General features: G+C 47.3%; 2 protein-coding genes across 2 annotated transcripts in view; one reads left to right on the forward strand and one right to left on the reverse strand.

The window, feature by feature from the left end:
* Window positions 1-24,063, reverse strand: part of SYNRG (synergin gamma) — a 133,928-nt gene that overhangs the window by 34,826 nt on the left and 75,039 nt on the right. The window lies entirely within an intron of this gene.
* Window positions 571-23,850, forward strand: DUSP14 (dual specificity phosphatase 14). Its single transcript, XM_048823612.2, has 2 exons — window positions 571-770; window positions 21,757-23,850. The coding sequence occupies exon 2, from the start codon at window positions 21,872-21,874 to the stop codon at window positions 22,466-22,468; it is 597 nt and encodes a 198-aa protein (XP_048679569.1). The 5' UTR covers window positions 571-770; window positions 21,757-21,871; the 3' UTR covers window positions 22,469-23,850.

Here is a 24,063-nt window from a genome sequence, read left to right on the forward strand (position 1 = left end):
CCTTGCTCTGCCACCAACTATCTGGTTGGCCTTGGATAAGTCTGTGCCTCAATTCCTCTCTCTGTAAGATAGGGACAAGGATACCGATCTGCCGAACAGAAGTGAGGAGCTTTAACTGGCTAACGTCTGTAAAGTGCCACATAAAAGCCATGTCATATTGCTGTGATTTTGCCCAGGAAGCCGTCCACAACGGGTGTGTTTTTTAAATTGTGAAGGGCAGCAGGCGAAAGCTAATCGCACATAAAAGCACGCTCAGGTGAATGCATCTCTAAGGGTGCCAATCAGATCAAAATAGGAGTTTAAGAGGCTCCAGAACTGCCTGTAGGGGACAATGACTGTACATGGACACAAGAGAAAATGGACTTGGATCCTGAGCCTTTAGCTGCTTATTCCCTAGGAAGAAGTGCTGTCCTTTTAACAGACAGCCACTCATGAGTTGGCCTCACTCAGCTTTGGGGAAGAGCCAGGCGAGCTGAGCAGTATCTTGGTAACACACATACACACACACACACACACACACACACACACACGCACGCGCACACACACAGAGCTGCTAACACTGAGGGGAGGGGAAAGAAGGAGGGGCTATCACCGGTTGGGAGCCGTGAGATCAGATGTCAGCAGCTCAGGGAGACATTCCCAGGAAGGGACAAGTGCTGCTCATTCATCACCCTGCCCTGGGACGGTCTGGACCACAGCTGCTCTTGTGGAGAGGAAGCAACCTAGGAAGGGAGCTGCTGGGGACCCTGTCGAGATCTCCCAACACCAAGGTAAGAGAGAAACACAAAACAGCGGGACGTTTGAGGCTCCAGAGATGAACTCTTAAAGAAACTAAACTGATCTGGATGGTATTATTCAGGTGCACTACCCTGGTGCTGGGCAAGATGTTAAGCTGTGTGCAAAATTATATATGTCAGTTGTAACAAATATTAAATGCATCAGTGAACAAATATTCAGCCCTGGTGTTAAGAAGTCAGACAGCACGGGGGGGTGGGTTTGAGGGAAAGGTGGGGGGAATTGAATAGGAACCCTAGGTAATTGCTGAGATAATCTGAGTTTAGTCCATTAATAAACGCCAGTCCATTTGGAAATTTGACCACAACAAGCCTCCACCATGAAGTGCGGTCAAGGGGGCCTCTGAGGAGAAGACAAAAAGATCCCAGCAGTGTCAGAGCTGCCCCTCCTCTGCCTCCACCACTGTCTTACTGCTTGGAGTTTGCACATGCCTGGCAGTCTCCAGTGTACATTTTCCCAGTGATATCAAGGAGGCATGTCTGGAAAGACAGGGGCCTAATGTGAAAAAATCAACTGTGTGTGCAGTTCCCAGAGGGGACTCCTCTCTGTGCTGTCAGTATATTGCCTAAAGGTACAACTGGCTGGGAGGGAAGAGAGAGAAAGGAGGAACTGGAAAAGGAGGGGAAGGATATTGTCCACTGCCAGTGTAATTCCCAGGGGTGTTAGACAATCAGCCAGGCTACCCTGCCTATGCAGGAGGGAATGGGCTTATTTTGTGGGGTTGCAAAAGATAAAAAAGTAAATGTCTCCTGGTTATGTATTTTTCCTCCTTAAACCCACCTGACATTTATAGGGAAGTTCTTAATGAAACTGCCCAGCAAGATGTCCAACCCAGGAGTATTATTTTAATGGTTACAATTAAAGCCGCAACAGATGTTACTGCCCTTGAGTAAGGAAGCTGAATCTCAAAATGTATCCATAACTATAGGGGTATTTAGATAGAATATACCTGTACTGAAACTGTTCGTTCTTAAACTGGTCTAACCTTGTTTTAATTTGTTATGTTCTGCCAAATGCCTGTACTTTATGTGATACCCACTTTGATGCACGGTTCATTTGCAGCTTGCAGATGCTATTTTAAGTCACGTTTGTAAAACTCTCTGAAACTATTAGTAGGGTTGTGTTTTTCGTGGCATGTGTAATCCTCCTCCAGAGCCTAGGCTGGGGCAGGAAGGGCACTTTAGATAGATGTTTGCTGCTGCCTATATTATAGTTACAGGTGAAGCAAGATTGAGCTAACCCTCCGCCTCTTTCTGTGAGGGCAAGAAGGCTTCCTCCCCTAGGCTACCTCTAGTGCTCTGGCCAACACCTTGCTCATTTGGGGCAAAGCCATGAAGGATGGGGCATTTACTTCTCTGGGGGCCCTCTCTTGTATCTTGGAAGTCAATGGGAGTTTTGCTGGTTTGCACTTGTTTTGGAACCAATCATCTGCCCAACCTGATTAGCCAGGCCAACGCAGTGAGGGATGGGAGTGGGGAGAAGGGATCCTTCCCCCATGCCACGAAGTAGCAGAGGCTGCAGTTAACGCCACGGAGCCTTACGTAGCTTCCCCGCAGGGAAGAAGCTACATACTAGATCCTCCATTGTTAATGTAACTGAGACTCCAACACACTGTCCTGGAGGCTAGTGGACAGAGAGAACAAATACCATGAAACCTTGGTATCCTTACTGAGTCCTGACTCAGGATAAACTCCCTTTGGGTCCACTAGGCCTGGATGAGGATCTGGCCCCCATGACTGGCCGAATTGAACAGCAGGGTCCTGTGGCCTGTTACTGTTTTACACTGCCTGGATTGTGGGGCCAGTGACTAGATTCCATTGGATGGGAGGATGGGGTGCAGATGTTCACTGGGGTGAACAGGGCTTGAGTGTCTTCTGTAGGAGTTTATCTAATGCAGGTGCCATCACATCAAAATGACCAAGGGAAGGTTTCAAGTTGAGCTCCTCTAATTAAAGTTCCTTTTGCTTGCTAGTGTAACATGGCGAGCGGATAGGCACTTTAAAAAAAAAGTCTCGCTAGGTGCCTTTGAAAAAACCCCTCTGCAGTTCACAAACCCAAGGCTGGGGCTCCAGGTTAGGCGCTTGCAACAGCCGGTCCAGTCTCTCTTTCTGCTGCATGGGGACGCAATTTGCCCTTAGCCTTACTGTGCCTCAGCTCCCAATCTGTAAAATGGGGATAATTGCACTGCTCTGTCTCACAGGGAGGATGTGAGGATGAACGCATTAAAGTTTGTGAGGCGTATGACCCATAGGCTGTCCATGCCAATTGCACAAAGCTGCTTATCCCTGGCATGTAATTCCAAGGGGCCAAAACTGTGGAGCCTTTTCTCATGCAAATAGACTCACTTAAACTAATAGGTCTATTTGAGTGACTAAGTGCTTCTCCATATGAGGGATGATTGCACAATCTAGCCCAAGGTAAACAGGGTGGGGCAAATTCTGCTCACAGTGTAAATCCAGAGCAGCCCCACTGAAGGGAATGTAGTTATTCCAGATTTACACCAGGGCACTCAAGTTCAGAATTTGGAACTTGTCCTTACTATAGAAACAGAGAGCTTTTGTTTCTCCCCTTTCCTCAGTGCAGCATCTAAGGGCCTTACTAAAGTTAGACACAGCAGCCACCTAATCGCAACACAGTTGATTTCTGGCTCTCTGGGGTGCTCACTTTGCTTTTTGCGGGGGGGGTCACCTGAAGGGACACTGGAAATCACGACACAAAGTAGTGGCCAGATTCGTAAAGGCTGACCTCAGACCTGCGACTGCTGACACAGACGGTCAATGTCACTTTTGCAACATCTGGCACAGTTCTGACTACAAATATCCCTCTGAGTTTTGCTAGCTGGATCTATTTCCCTGGCTCAGCGTCAGGATCGCTGCTATGGGCAGGTCTGATAATCAATGACTGTCTTGTGGCGGGGATGAGATTGGAAAGGGATTATAATCTGTTCCTACTGGACAGCAAATTAGTTTCTTTCATTCTGCAAACCCAGAATATTGGCACGTGCCCTCAGTTCTCTCATTACACATCCAGCTCATCCATAATGAGGCGGCTATGGGAGAAGTGCAGGGGATAGCATTGAAAAGATACAGTTGAGGTACCTTTATGTCAAATCAGGCCTACACTTCTCTAATCATTTATTTCATCAACTGACCTCTGAGTTAACAGGGAACAGATTCCTCTACATTCACCTGAACCACTGGGACACATCTGTCCACCTTCAGGCCCAATGGTGTGTCCCAGGTGAATACCTGATTCTCCTTTTATGCTAGGGCCAAATTCTCTCCTGGTGCATACTGGCCCAGTTTACAGCGGGAGAGAATTTGACCCATAAACTTTCATCAGTGCAAGTCAGGAGTGAGATGAGAATCAACCCAGGTGTGTAATTCCCTCCTGCCTGACAGAAGAGCTGCAGTTTCTTTGCCACATGCACAGCATTTGCAGTCTCAATTTTGGGACTCTGCTGAGAGAATTTTTTCTCCTCACCTTCAACACCCCCAGCAAAACTGACACCAGAAATATTCACGCAGGCCAAAAGGTCTGCTTTGCACACTGGCCATTTCTGTATCAATCTGGGCAGCCATTCAGTGTGTCACACGTTTTGATTCAGGAGCGAATCCTGGTTGACATTTTAAAATTGGGAGAGTTGGAAGCAGGTTTGGTTTGGTTTGAAGGCTCAAAGGTGCAGCCCTGTCGGGTGAGACGGAGGCTCTTTCCAGTCCGTGCGTGTGTGCTTGAGCTTTGCTGTAGTGTAAACAAGCACTGATGCTGCGCCAGCAGGCCACCACATCCAAAGAGCTGCGGTTAACGCAAACAAAACCAGTAGACATGCACCTGACTTGACAGGGACAGTGACTAGCTGAGAGGGAGAGACATGCCCCCTGGTCGTTGCACCTATGCATTGACTCCAGCAGAGTCATCCAGCTGCAGCGGTTCACCAGCATGGGTAGTCCAGGCTCCCAGTGCCATTAGGCCCAAGAAACAAAGCCACCTGTACCATCGGAGTGCCTCGTCCTAGCTTTCTTTCCCCAGAGGCCTGTTTTTGCAAATCAAATTGGACATGGCAAGTTTCCCCCCCCCCGCCATGCATGCTCACTTATTGCTTCAAAAAGGACATGCTGTGTGTCCATAAAGCCAACGGAAAATCGGAAACGTGAAGGCAGAGAGCTAGGCGGATGTGGCTCCCGCCCTTCAAAATAACAAAGAAATCTCTGGATTGCAGCACCAGGTCTCCTGCTGTTTGGGAAGTAAAGAGAAATAATTCAAATGGTAGCGTGCCCATTCCACCCCCCCAACACCCACCCCCCCGTATAAGCATCACAGCACTAAAAATATAGCTGGAGACAGATGCCCCGTGAATTTTGCAAGCAGATCACAACCAAGTTCCAGCACCAAGATTCACATTTAGAATCCGTTCTCCACAAGCCATTTCCCCCCTCCCCTGTGAACACAACATGGTGGTTGGAGACGGCCGCCAAGTGCTCTCGGCAGTACAGTATGAGCAGCTCCTCTCTCACCAGCATCATCGTTTCGCTGGCTCAGAAAACAGGACAAAAGGCAGACGGGAAGGTTAGATTATCTGGAATTTCTCTTCCTCAAACAGTGCCTTGTGGAGGAGGCACAGGGACCTAATGAATCTAGATTTCCCCCCTTGGCAAATATTCCATGTCACCGCCTCCACGGCTCTTCCTGTTAGGAGTGGGGCTTTTGGGTTTTAAGCAGTAATTCGCAAGGCCAGGAATTTCTAATACGGAAAGAGGAATTCATTCACCATTAGTTCTGAGCAACTGTCCATTCAAGCAGGAGTTTGTGAAGCCTTAAGCAGGCAGGGAATTATCTGCAGGGCACCCCAGAATAGGCGAGGGGCAAGAGGGACCTGTCCTTGCTTGGCCCAGCATGGCACCGTGAGAAGCGTTTGCTGCCACGTGTAAACCCTATTTAAAAATAATTGATTCAAACTAGCTTCACCTCCTCTCTCCCCAAACGCATCCCCCTCCCCCAATCTTGCTGAGAGAGTGTCCTCATTCCTTAGACCCACTGCTGCAGGTGGGAGGCCAGGTGTCACGAGGTGACTGAGTTTCATAATGGTTTATTACTGCTCTAACTTTGGAGGCTGTCTTGTGCACACATAACAGCCCCCCTCACCCCACCCTGCCCTTCTTTCAACTGTCGGTGGGATTCCTCACTTCCTGTCCTGAACTGCTGGGAAGCTTTGACAGGGCTTGTCTAACAGCTGCTGCCTATGCTCCAGAGGTGGTAGCAATCCAAAGGTTAAAATAGCAGCAGTTCCTCTATTCCTGTGAAACTGGGCAGATAGGTGGATCATGAGACTCAATTCGTTCGCTGGCAAAACACTTAAAGATCCTCCAATAAAGAAGGGCGGTGATTAGCATGTGCATATTCAGGAGCAGTTGGTAGCATTTAGAGATTGATCTGGAGGAGAAACAGCATGAAAGTGCCAGCTCATTTCCACTCAATGTTGTAACAAATCCTGTAGCCACCTAGGATTTCATGCTTATCCCTGTAAGGCATACTTGGGACGTCACAGCAGCGTGGGAATGGGATAGAGAGGAGCCAGAGCTCTGTCTAGATGACAGAGCTCAGATCCTCTTGCTCCAAAACACTGCCCTCTGTCACTGGAACTAAAAGGAGAATCCTCCTTTAGCAGTGAGCAATATAGGCCCTATGACACTCAGATGAGCAGTTCTGACTCTATCCAGCAGAGGACACTGTAATAGACACACACACACACACCCCCAATCCCTTACAGTTTCATTGTTTAAATATTAGGGAACAGACTCTTTGTTGATGCTGAATAGCGCCTTACTGCAGCAGCAGTTCCACTGAAGAAACTGGGATTAATCATGGAGCAAAGTAGTACTCAGAGTAGATACAGGGAACAGAAGCTCGCCCCACCTCATCAAGTTATTTCAGCAAGGGCTAAGGGAAAGCCACTTGGACATTGGTTTACAAATCACCAGGGAAAAATTAAGTAGTGATGGGATTGGGATTCTCAGATTGGGAGGACAAAATGAGCTGCACAACTTCAGAATAGGATTGGCCTCCTTCTCTCTTTGCATATTTTGACAAGTAATGAAATGGGAAACAATGCTGATATTTAAATAATCATCTTTAGGCTTCAGAGTTGAGACAGATGGGGTAGTTTACACTGCTGGGGTGTTTTAGGCTGCCTGCAGACTCAGGCAGACATCACTGCATTATTGCATCGGATTCACCTTATTTTTCTTTTTAAACGAAAGTTTAGATTCTGGAGCCCCCCGATACAGCCACAAGGGCTAAGTATTGACTTGCTAGGTCACTGCAAACTGGCCCAATCCAAGCCTGACATTCTCACACATGACGTTGGTGTCTTACTTTACAGGAGGAGGCTGGGCCTGAAGCCAGAAGTTCATAAATACCAATTCTGCTTCAAACCTTTATGTTCGAATAAAAATCCATTGGCTTCTTGCCTTGGGAAGCTCCCACCCAGAGCCAAGTGGCTGCAGCACTCAGAAGTTTGTAAATATCAGCACATGCTGTGTTACCACCCCCTTCTACTCCCCAGCCTAAATACTTTCCCTGCCTCTGCAACTCCCCCATGGGGAGATGTTGTCAGCAGCTGGCAGGATCCAGCTGTCAAGTGGGGAAAAAAAGCAGCCCTGACTGTTCTGTTCCTCAAAGCAGAGGGGAGGGATGTGATGTTGCATGCAGGGAACACAATGTATGGTGGGAGAGCTCAGTTTAGCTCAGAGGGAAGATACTACTGCAACTACGGAGGGATATTTCCAAAGCAGCACACATGCAGAATGCTTTGGATCAGAGGAGAAAACATCAGCCGCCAAAAATCCCAAATCTCCGAACCACACCCCTTCATTAAAATCCCTCCCAAAAACTCCTCTCGCTTGTGCCACCCAGGGCTGCTAAATGAGAAAGAGAAAAGCCCGCACCATGTGCATGTACCTGCACAGGGTAACCGCAGGATCTTATCGCAACTCTTGCCTTGCTGCCTGCCCCACTTTCTGGTTGCTTGTTGGGTCATGTATAACTCTAGACTGCAAGCTCCTCGTACCTGTTTTGCAGAGTGCCTGGCACTGCAAAAGAGCAGTGACAATCGGGGACGGAACACACTTCATGTGGACCCACCCCTGGCTCAGCCACGCTTTATATTAAAGGGGCATCTAGGATAGGAAACACACACAATTAATAGATATTTTAATAGAGAGCTAATCCAATATCTAGAGTTCAACTGCTTAATAAATTGCTTATAGCCATCTATAATATACACTGTGGATGGCCTTTAACCACCTACAACAGGTCTGTATCATGCTTTTACCATCTATTAATCAGTCATTAACCCTCATAAGCCATCTATAAATGTACCCTGAATATAAAGCCTGACCCACTGCTCTTTAGAGTAACACCACAAGGAAAGAAATGAGACTCTAGCCCTAGTCTTCACTAGGATTTCCCATGCTAGCACTCAGCAGCGCTAGTGGAAGCCAGAAGCCGGAGTTTTCATGCGCCAGGCCATCTAACCCTGCCCTGCAGCTGCACTGATGAATGGCGAAAGTAGTCAGAGGGTAGCTATACCTTAACTAGGTAGCTGTACTTCTCATTTGGACACAGTCACAGGGCAGCAGGTCTCATATCTTGCACTGTACCCGAGATGTGCAAATGTCCTGATATAACACAGCGCTGCGGGTGCTTAATGCTTCTGTGCGCCCTTCTAACTTACAGCTCCCTGTGGTTACCTTGATCGATGTAAATCAGGGTCAGCCTCCTAATTAAGCACCTGGACCTACAGGAATCCAATTATGTCACTCCTCCCCCCTCCCCCCCGAAGGTTTTGCAATCACTTTCAAGATGTTTCACATAACCAGTTATAAGTTACCAAGGGCCTAGTTTAAAAGGGCAGGTCTGCTCTTCCAAGTGATTCTGTAAGAAGTGGCACCCTCCTAAAGGGGAGACCTGCTCCCTGTGTGCTTTTTACTTCCATTAACCCTGCAAAGCCAATTCAGCTATGAGACAGCCAGCTGGAGTCTACTTCTTTCTTCTGTGCCATCCACAGACTTGTTTACTATGCTCCAATCAGTTATGCCTGCGCAAACCGAACAAAGGCAATGGAGAGCATATTTTGATGGCAGCCAGATTACACTGGTGTCACTGAGGGTGCACAGGTCACTGCTGTCCTGCAGAACATTAATTGCGAGTGACAATGTATGAGAAGGAAAGAACCCAGCTTGACTCTCAAATCTGTGGCTGAATTTGCTGGGTGAAGAATTCTTTATATTTGCTGACTGAGCAGATCTGATATGGATTCACTGGGAGATGATAAATGTGGAACTTTAGGAGGCCATGTTCACATAGTCTGTTTCCAGACTAGAGTCATGTTGTAAACTCAACCCTAAAACCTTGGGGAAAGGCTAGTCTGTTTTATTTGTACTGGGGAATGCAGTGGTGTTTACGAGCCCACATCACGGATCGAGCCTCCACTGTGTTAGGCACTGTACAAAGACAGAACAAAATAAGATGGTTCCTGCCCGCAAAAGCTTAGAGTTTCTGAGTTAATGGACGATTTTCAGGAATGAAAACCAGATGGCCCAATTCTGCACTGACGTATCCTCCAGGTTACCCAACTCACTTCTACGCAGTGCAAGTCAGCACATAATTTGGTTCAAGGCTTGCATCATATACCTCTGAGCATTAATTTAGACTGAGACACAACCAAGGCATTCTCTGTCTTTTCTAAAATTATTTCACTTTTACCACCTGGTTTCCATTAACTCTCTTTCTTGACTGACTTGCTTTTCTCCCATCACAAGGTTATACGGATGGGCTCTGAATCAGCTATAACCCTTGTGGGAAGAATTGAGGTATCATCACTGACAGCTCAATGAACACATCAGCTTTTACCCAAAGGCAGCAAAGCAAAAGCCAGCGTAGGACGTTGGATGCATTTAGAAAGGAACAGGGGAATAAGCCATGAATACTGAAATGGCATAATTGCATGAATCAACAGCACATCCACCCCTCAAACCCCACCCCCCATGTCACCCCCAGAGTGACAAAAAATTCATCCCGTGTCCCACCCCCTGTCCATCCATTGTTTACACACAGGATGGTGAGATATGGTAGGCCAAGCCATTATTGGTGTCATGGATCAAAAAAAGGTTACGAAGCCACTGCTGGGCAGAAGCTTCTGCGCAAGTCTGTGACTGTCGGTGGGACACTCCCACCATCCTCACATTCCTGCTGTTTGGATACAGGGCGAGCAGTCTTCCCTTCTAGAACATTAAAATTACATCTTTGCAAACAGCTAGGGGAAAGGAAGAGAGAGGCCCAGATGTAGGCGTGAATCTGACCCTACTCCTGTGGGCATAGAAGAAACTGCTACTGACAACATCTGGCTCCGGAGAAGGTTTCTGAGGCAGGCTGTCCACTGACACACATATTTTAAACACCACTATCCAAGAAAAGCAGCGATTTTTGCTGCTTAGCCTGGCTCAGAAGAGCCCCGAGAAGACTAGCGCACTCTGTGCCTACAATATTGACTTTCCTCTTTAGCACAGTATTAGTGCCCATTTGTCATGTTTAAAATGAATAATTTAATCTCTCCTGGGAGAAGGGTAAGATCCGGCTTTAATAGTGACATTTCACACACCCGAGCCACTAACCTGATTAAAACCCCAGACAATGCTTCAGGAAAGGACCAGAGACTTAGTTTCCTTTCTCTCAGGGAAAGCGCAATCCTCTAGATTTAGTTATTTCCCAAACGGTACCACAAGGGCCTTGTTGCAAGTAACTCAGGGTCTGAGACATGCTTTATACTTATTTAATAAGCACCTCACTCTTCTGTACCTCTTTTCATTCGTAGATCTCAAAGCATTTTACAAAGGTCAGTACTGTCCTCTCCATTTCATAGACACAGAATCACAGAGAAGAAAGTGACTTGCCCACGGTCACCTAGCAGGCCAGCGGAAGAGCGAGGAATTGAACCCAGTTCTGAGTCCTAGTCCAATAGTCTATCCACTAGGCCACACTGCCTCCCCAATTTTAGGAGCTCCAACATGCCAAAGACTCCACAAGATGATGTAGCCACAGCTGTCAGCTATTGACCACATTACTTTGTTGTTCCCTTATTTTTCAAATAGGAATCTAACCCCAACATCAAGCACTGAGGGCCAGACTGTCACCTGCTCAACACCCACAATTAGGGCCAGCTTTTTAGGAGCTCTGCTCCCATTGGGCATTTGAATAAAGGGCCAGGTTTCAGAACGGTCAACCCTGAGTATCCAAAAATATCATGATTTAGGTCCCATGAGATTTTTTTTTTTTAATTTCATGATTTTTAAGCCAAACGATGCTGTTCCTATTTGCCTTTTAGGGAGCACTCTGGTCATGTTTTCAAGCATTTTTCTGCACCTAAGGCGTAGAAACTTACTAGTTTTAAAAACAAAAGCAGAGCGTCTCATGCAATCACAGGATTTCAGGAAATGGAGCCATCAGACAGAGTCCCGCAGATGTCACACGACTTGCAATAAAAGTCACAAGAGCTGGCAACAGAAAGTCATTTTCCAGAGCTCAGCACCCAACATGCCTAGCTTGTAAGAAAATCTGGCCACTTATTTTGGTGCCTGAATAAAAACTGATTTCTTTCAAAGCTCTGACCCAGAGGGTGAGTGCTGCACCCTGCTGAAAAATCCCACCGTTAGTGTTTGGTGGGTGCGTAAAGACAAATCCCCAGGCATATCAATGGAAAACTTTGATTTAGGTCCCTTGTGTCAGCTTGGAGAAGCTTAGAGACACTAGAATGGTTTCAGAGTAGCAGCCGTGTTAGTCCGTATCCGCAAAAAGAAAAGGAGGACTTGTGGCACCTTAGAGACTAACCAATTTATTTGAGCATCAGCTTTCGTGAGCTACAGCTCACTTATATACGTTACTATGCACACTGTAACGAGAGTGATCTGGTAAGGTGAGCTATTACCAGCAGGAGAGTGGGGTGGGGGGGGGCCCTTTTGTAGGGATAATCAAGGTGGGCCATTTCCAGCAGTTGACAAGAACGTCTGAGGAAAGGGGGGGGGGGGGAATAAACATGTGGAAATAGTTCTTGATTATCCCTACAAAAGGTTCCCCTCTCCCCCAGCTCTCCTGCTGGTAATAGCTCACCTTACTCGATCACTCTCGTTGCAGTGTGTATGGTAACACCCATTGTTTCATGTTCTCTCTGTACATAAATCTCCCCACTGTATTTTCCACTGAATGCATCCGATGAAGTGAGCTGTAGCTCACGCAAGCTTATGCTCCAATAAATTGGTTAGTCTCGAAGGTGCCGCAAGTCCTCCTTTTCTTTTTGCATACACTGAAGGTCTCCCCCCAGTGATTTAAGCCAACAGGGCCAGAGCAGCAACCCTGGGCGGGGGGAGGTCGAGAGCCACCCTCTAACCACAGCACTGGCACTAATGCAAAGCATCCCGCATGCCGCTTTCTTAGCGTACCTCAACCCGGATTCACAGAGTCCTCTGCCTGTCCGCTCAGGCCCCCCCTGTTCCTTCGAGACTGTCCCACCATAGGAAACCACATACCTGTTAGCCGGTACATAAAACGCAGGGCCAGCTGCACATGGTGTCCATGCTTGGCTGAGGACCTCAGAGGCTGTGATCCCTGGCGGCAGGAGGCAGACTGGCTCTGAAGCCCTTCTGAGGGGGAATAGCAGGGGGGTGAACTCTCCTCCGGGAGCCGCGGGTTTGCCAGGCCTTCCACAGAACTCCACCCCAGCAGGGCAGGGCTGCGGGGACTCCTCACCTGAGAAGGGCCTGGAGCCTTTGACTATGGGACCTTCTCACAACACCTTATCAGCCAGGCTCCTCCCCACAGCCCCTTAAACACATGTGGAAGTGCAAGAAGCCACCAATCGCTGCTAGAGGGGAGGAGCTGGCTTCTGTTTCCCCCCTTCCCCACCCTCAATTGCATAAGGGCCAAAGCAGCACACCCAGTGGCCCACAGCCTTTCCTCAGGTGGCTACCACCAAACACCGGGGGGAGAGTGTTCACTTCAGGGGGACGCGTCCCAGCGGCTGAGCTCTGCGGCGTTGGGCTGGCCAAGACTTGATAAGAGCCCAGAGCAGAGGTCTCCAAACTCTGGGGCGCACCCCCCCTGCAGGGGTGTGGAGGAAGGTTCTGGGGCAGGGAGAGGCAGGGGGCAGGGCAAGAGCGCCACCCAGGCCCGCTCCACCCCCCAGACGTGGCCCTGGTCATGACTCCACTCTTGGCCCCAGCCTCGGCCCCCAATCCCTCCACCAGCCTCAGCTCCCGGCCACAGTTCTCTTCCTAGCCCCACCCCTACCCCCAACTGCAGCCCCAGCCTCAGCCCCCTTACCTCTGTCCACACCCTGCTCCTGGCTCTGGCTCCCGGGGTGGGGGAGGGCATGGACGGGGCAAGGGGGGGCATGACTGTGAAAAGTTGGGGGACCACTGGCCAAGAGGCTCCCTGTGGATTAGTGGTTCTGTGCTGTTGTGTCACAAATTGCCAATAAGAACGCAAATCGGGGCCCGATGCCGGATGGAAAACTGCCCACTAATTAGCATGAGGCCATCAAAGAGCCATCAGTTGGCACAGATTCCTAGCCACTACTGAGCTGGACAGACCAGCTTTGGTTCAGTGGCCGAGAAAAGAAGGATTTCACCTACTGCCCTGCACAGTCACCCGTTTTCTCCCCAGAGCGATTAACTTTTCTAGAACAAAGAAAACCCCTCCTCTTTTTGAAGCTGCATGGGGGAGTTTGCTTTAAAAACAACCCTCAAAATAATATTTCTGTGCAACTGGCATGTGGCCAGTGTGCCTTTATTAATGCTGTCTCAGAACTGCCACAGGGTAGGTTTGGAAAGTAAGACAGTTTCCCCAAATGCAGTGGTGCATCAGCACATACGTAGCATTCATTCAGAGGAGGCTCCCAGCTCCTGCAGGGCAATGACACCTTAGTAGCAAACCAGGTGGAAGACACACGTGTGTCTCGGTGGATGTATTCTGCTGTCAGAGTTCAAAATAAAGTGGGGGGGTTTGCACAGCTTAATTCACTGGGGAATATCTCTCTCCTTGACTCTTCCTGTGGTTAGGAATAATGTCAGTACTGCTTGCTCTTACGGGAGGGAGCCAATGAGGGCTGATACTCTAGCGACCGTGGAAAGTACTTGGTTATGGCTGGGTGGGATTCTCATGGGTTCGTTGATTTTTAGGCTAAAAGGGACCATCATGATTATCAAGTCTGCATGAAGTCAATGAGATTTGGGCACATAGGCCCAGGTCCTCAAATTTAGAATCCTAACATGCATTGATTTCAACAGGAGTTAGGAGTCTAAATATATTTGTGGACTTGGGTCCTAACTCCTTTAGGAGCCTTCATTGGGGATTTTTAAGAGCAGGGTAGACAAACACCTGACAAGGATGGTCTAGGTAATACTTTGTCCTGCCTTGAGTGCAGGGGACTGGACTAGATGACCTCTAGAGGTTACTTCCAGTTCTATGATTCTATGAAAATCCCACATTATATAACCAAGCAGGGACAACCAAAACAAAGAGGAAGAATGAGAAGTGTAAGACTATTTTCACTCCCCAGACTACTTTCCCTAGCAGAAGCATTTCAGGCTCTTGAGAGAAGAATACCATGATTCAGGATGCGTGAAGGGGCAAACCAAACTGCTCTGCTTCCTCGTGTGAGAGCTCATAATAGAGTCTGTGCTGCACTTTCAAACCCCAGTGGCCTCTATTACGTTGTGCTCCCCAGTCCAAAGAACGACATTTAATGTTCCTGTACTAACAGCTGAACTCCTCTCTGATGTGATGAGCACGCCTGCGGTAGAAATGGCCTGCTTTGCTCGCGCTCTGAATTTTTTCTCTTATGTCATTGGATTAGTTGGAGACTTGGCGGCCTGCTTAGTGAATTTGAACATCAGCAGCTCTTCTCCACATAGTGTTAAGATTCTCCCCCCCCCCCTTTTTTTTTTTTCCTAAGTGGAACGGTCATAGTGACTCTTGTGTTAAGAGCAATAGTGTCCGAGTCCAGAGGGGAGTGAGAAAAATAACTGGCTTTATAAAGAGAGTAATTCAGCTGAGTTCAATGGAAACTGCAATGGCAGACATTCAGTGAAGACTTGGGCCTAAGAAACTCCACTAGCCAAAGGGAGGTGCAAGCTTTATAATAAATTGTGTGTGCATGCACGCACAGACACACACACCCACACACACACACCCCTAGCTACCTCACTGTGGTCAGCAGAGATGCCCCTGTACCAAGACCATGGCCCCTTGCTAAAAGAGTTTATTCAGCAGGATGAACCAGATCGTAGAGGGACTGGGGCATAATTACCTGCACCCAGCCAGTGTGTTACAGTTACACCATCCAAACAAACTCTTATTGGGTGAGTCCATGAAACAGGTACCTAGCTCTCAAAAGTTGCAAATTAACCCTTTCATGGTAGGGACTGTGCTAGATCAAAATAGGGTCACTGGGCCAGTGCTCACTGATTAACAGCAGGTGTGAAATTCCCCTTCACTACTTTGCTATGACTGCAAGGCTGTGCAGGGGACCTCGGCTGCTTTGGGGAGCCTGGCAGAGTGTTCACTAACAATCCCAGGGAACTGCCTACATGATACTACGATCTGAGGAATTTGTGCATAACTGACGGCACTAGATATGTAGCACATTCCGTTGGACACTGTCCAGGTTCCTTAATCTATGGGCTGTCCTGTTAAATTTACTGCGGTGACTAGCTACCACAATTGAAATAAACAGGCCTTTATTTTATATTGATTTTATCCTCTCATTTTTCCAAGCAGGGCAGCATCCTGGGTATTCCAATGGCAGAACCACCATCAGTTTTGTGAATGTCAAATAGACCCACGTAACAATAACAAATGTGTATCTGGTAAGGCAAACAAGCAACATCACACATTAACCAGCAGCAAAAAATCCCCACAAACAACTGACAGGAATTTTACCCTGGCTGGGAGAGGCCATCTAAGGCTAGATGCTTGCTGCAATTCACACACAGGCAGCTTCGTGCCACACAAGCTGGTGTGTGGTTTACAAAGCAGGACTGGCTTGTGGAGGGTAAAAGTATTAATCATTTGGTGTCTGCGGAAAGTTGTTTCCTGAAAAGCAGACAGTAGGGCACTGGGCTGAAGCGCTTTGAACCTCTCAGGGGAGCCGCCCGAGACTGGCATGTTATCCTGTCTGTCTGGTTGATCAGCTGGCTAGTGCTAATGAAGCGTTAAGGCGAGAGCTGTGCAGTAGGTGTCGCTCTGGAGGCTGGCAATGGGATTTGGAGCATTCAGCAAGGAGCAGTGTAACAGGATGCTCCTGTGGGGGTTGTTGGCAGCAGGGATCAAACCCAGGACCTCTGGATCTGAAAGCACGAGCCTCCACTCACTGAATTCCACAAAGGCTGGACAGACTCAGACGTCTAGCTGATTCAGCCACTACAGGGAGACAGAGAGGCACCCTGAGCAAGCACAGTTTACACAAGGTTGCCTGTTCTAGTCCAAACCCGGTCACTGGTGACAGAGTTGTTAATAGGTGAGGGCCCATATGACACAAGCTGGTGGTCACCCTCCTGTTCCCACTAGACAGATGGCTCCATCGGCAAAGCCAGCCTCTGCACAGAGCTTAAGGACTGAAACGGCCCTGGAGTCTGACCTCCCCTCTTACACTGAGGAGGGATCACTCCATGTCAAGGCTGCGGCTCCTGGGCAAAATGTGGATGTTGCCCCTAAATATGCGCACAAATATTCATGAACCAAAAGGGCTAGGTTGCAGGGTAAGGGGCTTAAAAATGCCAATACCAGTCGTGCTAGCCAGGCATGGGTATTCTGCTGTAATGAGCCACATGCTGGAGAGGCCTCACTCCTGCCTCTGGAAAGAGCGGATGCGTCCAGCTGAATATTTAAGATGGACAAGCTCTCCCCCCTCCTTGACTCTGCCGTTTTTTGGAACAGAAGATCTGATCTCTACTAACTGTATTATCTGTTGAACTGAACAGGAACAACAGACTGTGCTGATTAACATCAAATAGCCCTGTGCAGAGCAGTTAAGATGATGCTAACATCGGTCAAAGGCCCAGTAAGGAGTTTGCTGCCCAACTCCCTCTGACTTTCAATGGGAATTAGGTGTTCAGCTGCCCTTTGTGTCTCTTACTATCTCCCTCTACAAGCATTAGGCTCCCGTGGTGTCTTTATCTTGATCGAGAGCAGAGCCACCCATCAGAGAGAGAGAGAGCGAGAACTACATAAAGGGACATGGCATCAAGGAAATGGGAACACATGGAGCTGCCTGATTCCTAATAATAAAAGCTAAGCTATGAATAAATAGAGGAAAACAAGGGCCTGGAGTCCTGTGTTAAAAAATGCTTTGAAGATGTCAGGGTGTCCCCCATCACCTTCACTGCTGGTAGGAACCCCGCTGCCAAACTGAGCACTAGCCAACTGCTTGTTCAAGGCTCGGAGGGGAAGCCTGTGGCAGTTCGAACTTGATTATGGCTGTGCAGTCCCTCAGCAAAGCCCAAGTTCTGTAACCCAACTGAAAACAATTAGATGAGAGCTGGAGCAGGTGCCTGCCATCACTGAATTGCAGCCGCATATTTGCGCATTGCCACCACTTGCAGTCAAAGAGAAAGGCCGTCCAAAGGGGCGTTTTCTGACTTTGACACATCCTTCCGCAAAGGAGATGTGCACTGGTTTTAAACAATCATATTCTCCTGCCTCCAGCTAGCTTGACTCAGTTCCTGAGCCACAGTCAGTCAACGTCCAGCGTGCTCTGTGCCTCTGAGTAGCAGTGAAGGTGCATTAAGGTACTCGTCAGCAGTGTTTTGCAAGGGGTGCTTTTTACAACGTAACAAAGCCATCGTCATCCTGAAATGTCACTGTGCTGCATGCTACTGTCATGGACAGCAGGGGTAGAACTCTGATCCTCCTGCCCCCAAAAGACAGGACCCTCTTAGTCTAAAGAACCACCTCAGTTAGCAGTTAGAAAGTGTATGAAACACAGTTGAGTTGTTCTGAATTCTGTCCAATAGAGGGCAGTGATATACCTGCCACTTTGCCAGTTTCATTCCAATATTTAGAGGCAGGATCCACATCAAGCATCCTTTGGATTTTCGACTGCCTGCCTCAGGCAGATGTAGTTATTTATATAGCACTGTGGATGTACATGACTCTGTCTAAGCAAAGAAGAGAAGCACTTACAGCCTTTATTATGCCTGTTTGTACTGGCTTGCTGCCTTCCAAGCAGAAATCCTAGCAGCTCAGATCAACCCTCCATACGGTGCCTTTTATCGTTCACCATTGAGTTTGCCTGCCCATTACACTTGATTGGACACCTGACACCAGCATACCATGTTTTATTTATCTCCCGAGATGCAGGCTCCGAAGACCAAATCAGCTTTTCCTTTGCCCTCTGCTGTTCACCTGAGCTCCTTCCCATTTCAAGCTCAGCATGCAGTTTGTGGGTAACTAAAAATCCACGTAAGGAAAAAAGATTCCTTTCCCACCTACCATCCGAGTAACCCTCCCCGTGTAAGGCTAGAGCAATGCAGAGTGCATCAGCCTCTTGCTCTTGGCTATATCTTGGTTAGACAAAAAGGGTAGCAGGGAGTGAAAACCAAAGGTGTGCAATACTCAAAGCCTTTTCAAAGGAGGCTGGCTATGACTCACTCTTTGCCTTGGAGTTCACCACACCATAGCAGCATTTTCAAGAGGACAGCTGTGTGTTGGTTCTTATGTTCAGCAAGCATTCTTTCATGGAGCTACATTATTTTTAGGCTAGTCAGTCTGTGTAAAAAGGGAGCTATCCCAGTCAGACGACTTCATTGTCATCTGATCGCGTACAACAAAACGAAGGTATTCGTGTCACATTCCTGGAGCCAGCTCAGAAAAGCTGAGCACTGAATTTGGCTTTGAGTCAACCTACTTCAGCACTTTTCTTCTCTGGCGCTGAAACTCATTTGAATGCTTCTCTGGCTCCAGAGTCATGAAATGATCATTTCCTCATCAGAGGAATGCGGTCACCTATCACAGGAAAAATGATACCGGCGAGGAGTTGGCTGGCCTGTTCTCCTCCTGGACTCTCTTTTTGGTAGAGGATACTTAAGAAACCTACAAGGGAAAAGGCTGGTCTTGTGATTAAGGCACTAGATTGGGATTCTGGAGATCTGGGTGCTATTTCCAGCTCCATTTACTAGGGTTCACTGTGTGAACCTACAGCACAGAACAGTGAGACAGTTGTTTATTGAGAGTCTCAGTTCCTCTGCTTCTATGTTGTATCCCTTGGCCTATACAGTGTTGCCAACGCTCATGATATCCGATGGGTTTCTTAAAGCCTTCGTTCCTGGATTCATGTCATTAGGTGAGAATCTCAGCTTTCCCTTAAAACAAAACAAAAAACCTGCAAGTTTTTAGCCTTCAAAAATGCAGAGAAAAGGCTGAAACTATGATCCAGATGCACCCTAAAGGCTCCAAACCCAGAAAACCAAGTGAACCCACCATTTATCATTCCACTGATTTTGGGGGGGGGGGGGGCCTGACTCATGATTCTGAATACTTCGGGCTGCCAATGCAGCGTTTATTTAGGATGTAAGCTCTTCAGAGGAGCAGCAAACTATTATTCTCTGTACATTCAACACCTACCCTAAAAGCAGCAGTTCCTTGTTCTCCTCCCAGTTCAGGTTTGGATTCGTTATACCAACAACAGCAGCAGCTGCTGCCGCGGTACCTTAGCTGTGTGCCCGAAGGGAGAGTTCCACAAAAGGAAAGGCTTCCCCTGCATGTAAGGGTCCAAGACCCTTCTTTTTCCATTCTTTCTAATGTAGAGTCTGATGTGGATAATGCAGCGATTTTATTCCTTTGAGAAAGCTAGCTGACATACATGCTCTTTCTGGATGGGCACAGCAGAAATGTCCAGACAGCTACGTAACATGTCACGGAGGCATACATAAAGGCCGCATCCAGGGCATTCGAACTCAAAACCATCAGCACCAAAAACTCAAGTCCTTACTGGTTGAGCTAAAGGAATAATTTAGTTAGCTGGGTGTGTAGCGCAAGCTTTATCCTAACAGGAACAAGGCACTAGATGGAGATAGTCGCGCACATTAAATCAGCGCATTACAGATACATGCCAAAGAGCATACTGACACTGTTTAAAGTGTTACTAGGTTACTGAGAGGGCCCTACCAAATTCATGGCCATGAAAAACACATCACAGACCGTGAAATCTGGTCTCCCCTCATGAAATCTAGTCTTTTGTGTGCTTTTACCCTGTACTATATTGATTTCTCAGGCGAGACCCGTGTTTCTCAAACTGGGGGTCCTGACCCAAAAAGGAGTTTCGGGGGGGAGGGGGGGAAGTCAACAGCCACCACTCTTTGGCCACCATCAGCAGCGCAGAAGTAAGGGTGGCAATACCATCCCATGGTGCCCTTACTTCTGTGCTGCTGCCTTCAGAGCTGGGCGGCCGGAGCGTGGCGGCTGCTGACTGACGGCCCAGCTCTGCAGGGAGCAGAACAAAAGTAAGGGAGGCAATACCATACCATGCCGTCCTTCCTTCTGCGCTGCTCCTGGAGGCGGCTCTGCCTGCAGAGCGGGGCTCCAGGCCTGCAGCCGCCACTCTCCAGCTGCCCAGCTCTGAAGGCAGGGCCGCCGCCAGCAGCAGGGCAGAAGGAAGGGTAGCAGTACCGCAATCCCCCCTACACCGCCCCACAACTCCTTTTTGGGTCAGGACCCCTATAATTACAACACTGTGAAATTTCAGATTTAAATAGTTGAAATCATGAAATTTACGATTTTTTAAATCCTATGAGTGTGAAATTGATCAAAATGGACCCTGAATTTGGTAGGGCCCTAGTTATTGATGATGTAAGATACCTGCAGTATAGTGTTGAACACAAAATGTTATAGCGAGCTTATCTCTTTGATTCATAGATTTTAAGACCAAATGGGACCGCTATAGCATCTAGTCTGACTTTCTGTATATCTCAGGCCATTACATTTCACCCAGTTACCCCTGTACTGAGCCAATAACTTGGTCTGACTAAAGCATAATTTGTGTTTGGCTAAAGCAAATCAATTCTTTGGATGAGTAATTCCCAACATCAGGTTGAAAAGAACAGCTGCCAATTTAATTTCCAGACTGAGATTGTTTGAAGATGACCTGCAAATTATTAAAATAAACTGGGAATGTGCCCTTCTTTGCTTCTCTATGGTCTATTGAGAAGGCCTAACTGGTTGGTGAGGAGGAGGGGAGGGAAAGGGTGTTGAAAAGGTTTTTTCTTGGTTCTGCCCAGTGGGTTTGTTTGTTTGTAATCTCTGAAATAGCAGGAATGCCCAGCTGTGGTCTTTGCTGGAGGAAACGCTGGCGGTCCCAGAGGCTGTGCACTGCTAGCTCATAAAGCTTAAGGGAAGGGGGAGGGGTTCTCACTCCTGAACAAAGGCTTCCTTTCTCCAGTATGTTAGTCACTGGCATTAAAAAGAATCAGTCTAAAAATCTCTTCCCTTTGTACACTCATTCAGCTCTCGCGCTCTCGGCTGTGGTAACAGTACCATTTTATTTGTTCTCCAGACAGTCTTCCAACCTAGACAGGACCGGACTTTCTACGATGTGTGGGGGGACGACACACTTTCAGGTCTCTTTAACTATGATAAAGGGAACGGAAGGGTAAACTCTTAGTGTTTATTTTCTTTGTAGGTGACCTATTTTAGATATCTAAAAAGGGAAGGTGCATTTAGGAGGAAGGAGGTGTAAACCATGTGTTTTTCACTATTTGTCAAGGGGCCCAACTGTGCATACAAGACAAAGGCAGTCCTTGCCCAGGAGAGCTTACACCACTGGGGACACTCCAGGGCATAGTAGGATTCTGCGTTTCTACATTCGAGGGCTGCTGTTATATCTGTCCCACTTACAGTGTTGCTTGTATTTTACAGGGTTAGTGACCAAGTGGAGAAAAGTTCTAACTTAAAGCCTCCAGGCAAGACAATTCCCTTGGTAGATCACATTGGATCCCTTCCCATAATGGAAGCCTGAGAAGCAGGAACCTCCATGACCTCCAGAAACCACCACTCCTTACCACGAGTTCTAATGGCACCTCGAATGTTTACTGAAGGAGAACTTGGGGGCATTGCCCAAATCACCCCGTCTCTGTACCTGAGCAGGGGCAGCGTGGCCTCAAACCGACAACTGCTTCTGGCCCAGGGCATCACCTGCATAATCAATGCCACCATTGAGATCCCAAACTTAAACTGGCCCCAATTTGAATATGTCAACGTACCTGTGGCTGACATGCCCGATGCCCCCATCTCCCTATACTTTGACAGCGTGGCTGATAAGATACAAAGCGTCATGCGGAAGAACGGGGCCACCTTAGTCCACTGCGCAGCTGGTGTGAGCAGATCGGCCACCCTGTGCATCGCTTATCTGATGAAGTACCAAGAAGTCTCTCTGGTTGAGGCTTACAACTGGGTCAAGTCAAGACGCCCCATCATACGCCCCAACGTGGGTTTCTGGAGGCAGCTGATAGACTACGAGCGGAAGCTGTTTGGGAAGACAACGGTTAAAATGGTACAGACACCGTATGGTATACTCCCAGACGTTTATGAGAGAGAGGGGAGACCCCTCATGCCTTACTGGGGGATTTAATGTGATTGCATCAACAGGAAGAAGAAGAGCACAAGAGACTTGCTATTCTGCATCTACCAGATTGGAGACATTCCCTTCTCTTTTGATTGGCCAACTTTTAGTTCTTTACTATACAGCAGAACCTTGCTAATTGTCACATCCCTAACCAGCAAGGCCAACAATTCCTAAAAAAAATGTATATACACACACATGGAATCCTTGATTGAACATTACAGTGAGCTCTCTTTACTAAATTTAATTCTTCCACAAAGCATCCCCTGCAGTCAGTTTATTAGTATACTACAAGTGAAGAACTAAAAGGCATGTGGCAGAATTAATGAACAAAGTACGCTTTGTGATGAGGTAGCCTGAATATTTCTTTACTAGCTTATTTTCTTCCGTGCAAAACCCTGTAGCCAATGAGCAGCATTAGCACAAAATGAATGAGGTCTGCCTCTAAACTCCAATTCCATGTGTTTGTTTTATTAAGAGACAGGGAGGGAGGAGCGTGGAAATGCACTGCTAATGCTGTCATTTTCTTTAAATACCATAGTGGTTCTCAATATATAGTGTTAGAGAGCGTTAGCCAGCTTTTTAAATCTTTATAAGTAGTTAAGCCAGTCAAAGCCGGTCATAAATAAAATAATTTAAACAACTAAGACAAATGAATGCTGCCATGTCCCTCCCCCGCCCCCTAGTCCACATCAGGGTAGCAGTTCCTGCGAGCATTTATACACCTGAATAATGTTATGTCATTAGTAAGTGTTTGCATGACTGGGGGGCAAACAACAGAGCTCATTTCAAAGTGAAGATCAGTACAGAAGTGATGGGTTAACCTTTCCCACACTGGCCAGCCAAATGAAGCTTTGTCTACACAGCTACCCTCCCAAAGGGGTTGAGCTGTATTTTTTAGTATTCAGTCAACCGGTAAATAGAAAGTAGATAAATCTGCTTGATAACTTAGCTGTAAGTATAGTCATGACCTGCCTCAGATCTTTTCTGATTCACAGTGTTATGGCCTCAAGGATTACGTTGCATTCCTGAATTTTTCTAAGCAAAATACGTTAATCTGTTAAACCTCCTGTACAAAGGTGTCTTTATTGAGAAGTCTGTTTTGTTTTGCTTCTGATGAGAAAGAGAGATTCTAACTTGAAAAGTGGTAGAAGATACTAGATGATATGACAGCTGAGTTATGAGCATTATCCACATCCTTGCCTATCACTAACAAACATAGCTGGAACATCGAAAGAACAAAGCAAGTATCTTACTCAACAAGACTGTTTGTGGCCTTCCCTGTATCGCTAAAGGAGGAACATGCAGATTTCTGGATACAGAGAGATAGATACCTGATTTAAATGAGAGACTATCCTTGTAACAAATCTTAATAAAGATTAAAACTAGAACTCAGGAGTTCCTGTTCATACTCGGGCTCTTACCGTCTCTGAATTTCCAGCAACAACACTGGTTAAGCTTCAATAGTAACGTTAATACAAATCACAAATACAAATGCATTTTTATTAAAACTTGTAATCAGTTACCAGTACCTTGACTAAATTGTGTACACTAAATCTAGACCTTCAAGACACACTAACATAGACCTCTCACTACAGAAAAGT

The sequence above is a fragment of the Caretta caretta genome, chromosome 17, assembly GCF_965140235.1.
Source record: "Caretta caretta isolate rCarCar2 chromosome 17, rCarCar1.hap1, whole genome shotgun sequence".
Taxonomy (NCBI): Eukaryota; Metazoa; Chordata; order Testudines; family Cheloniidae; genus Caretta; species Caretta caretta.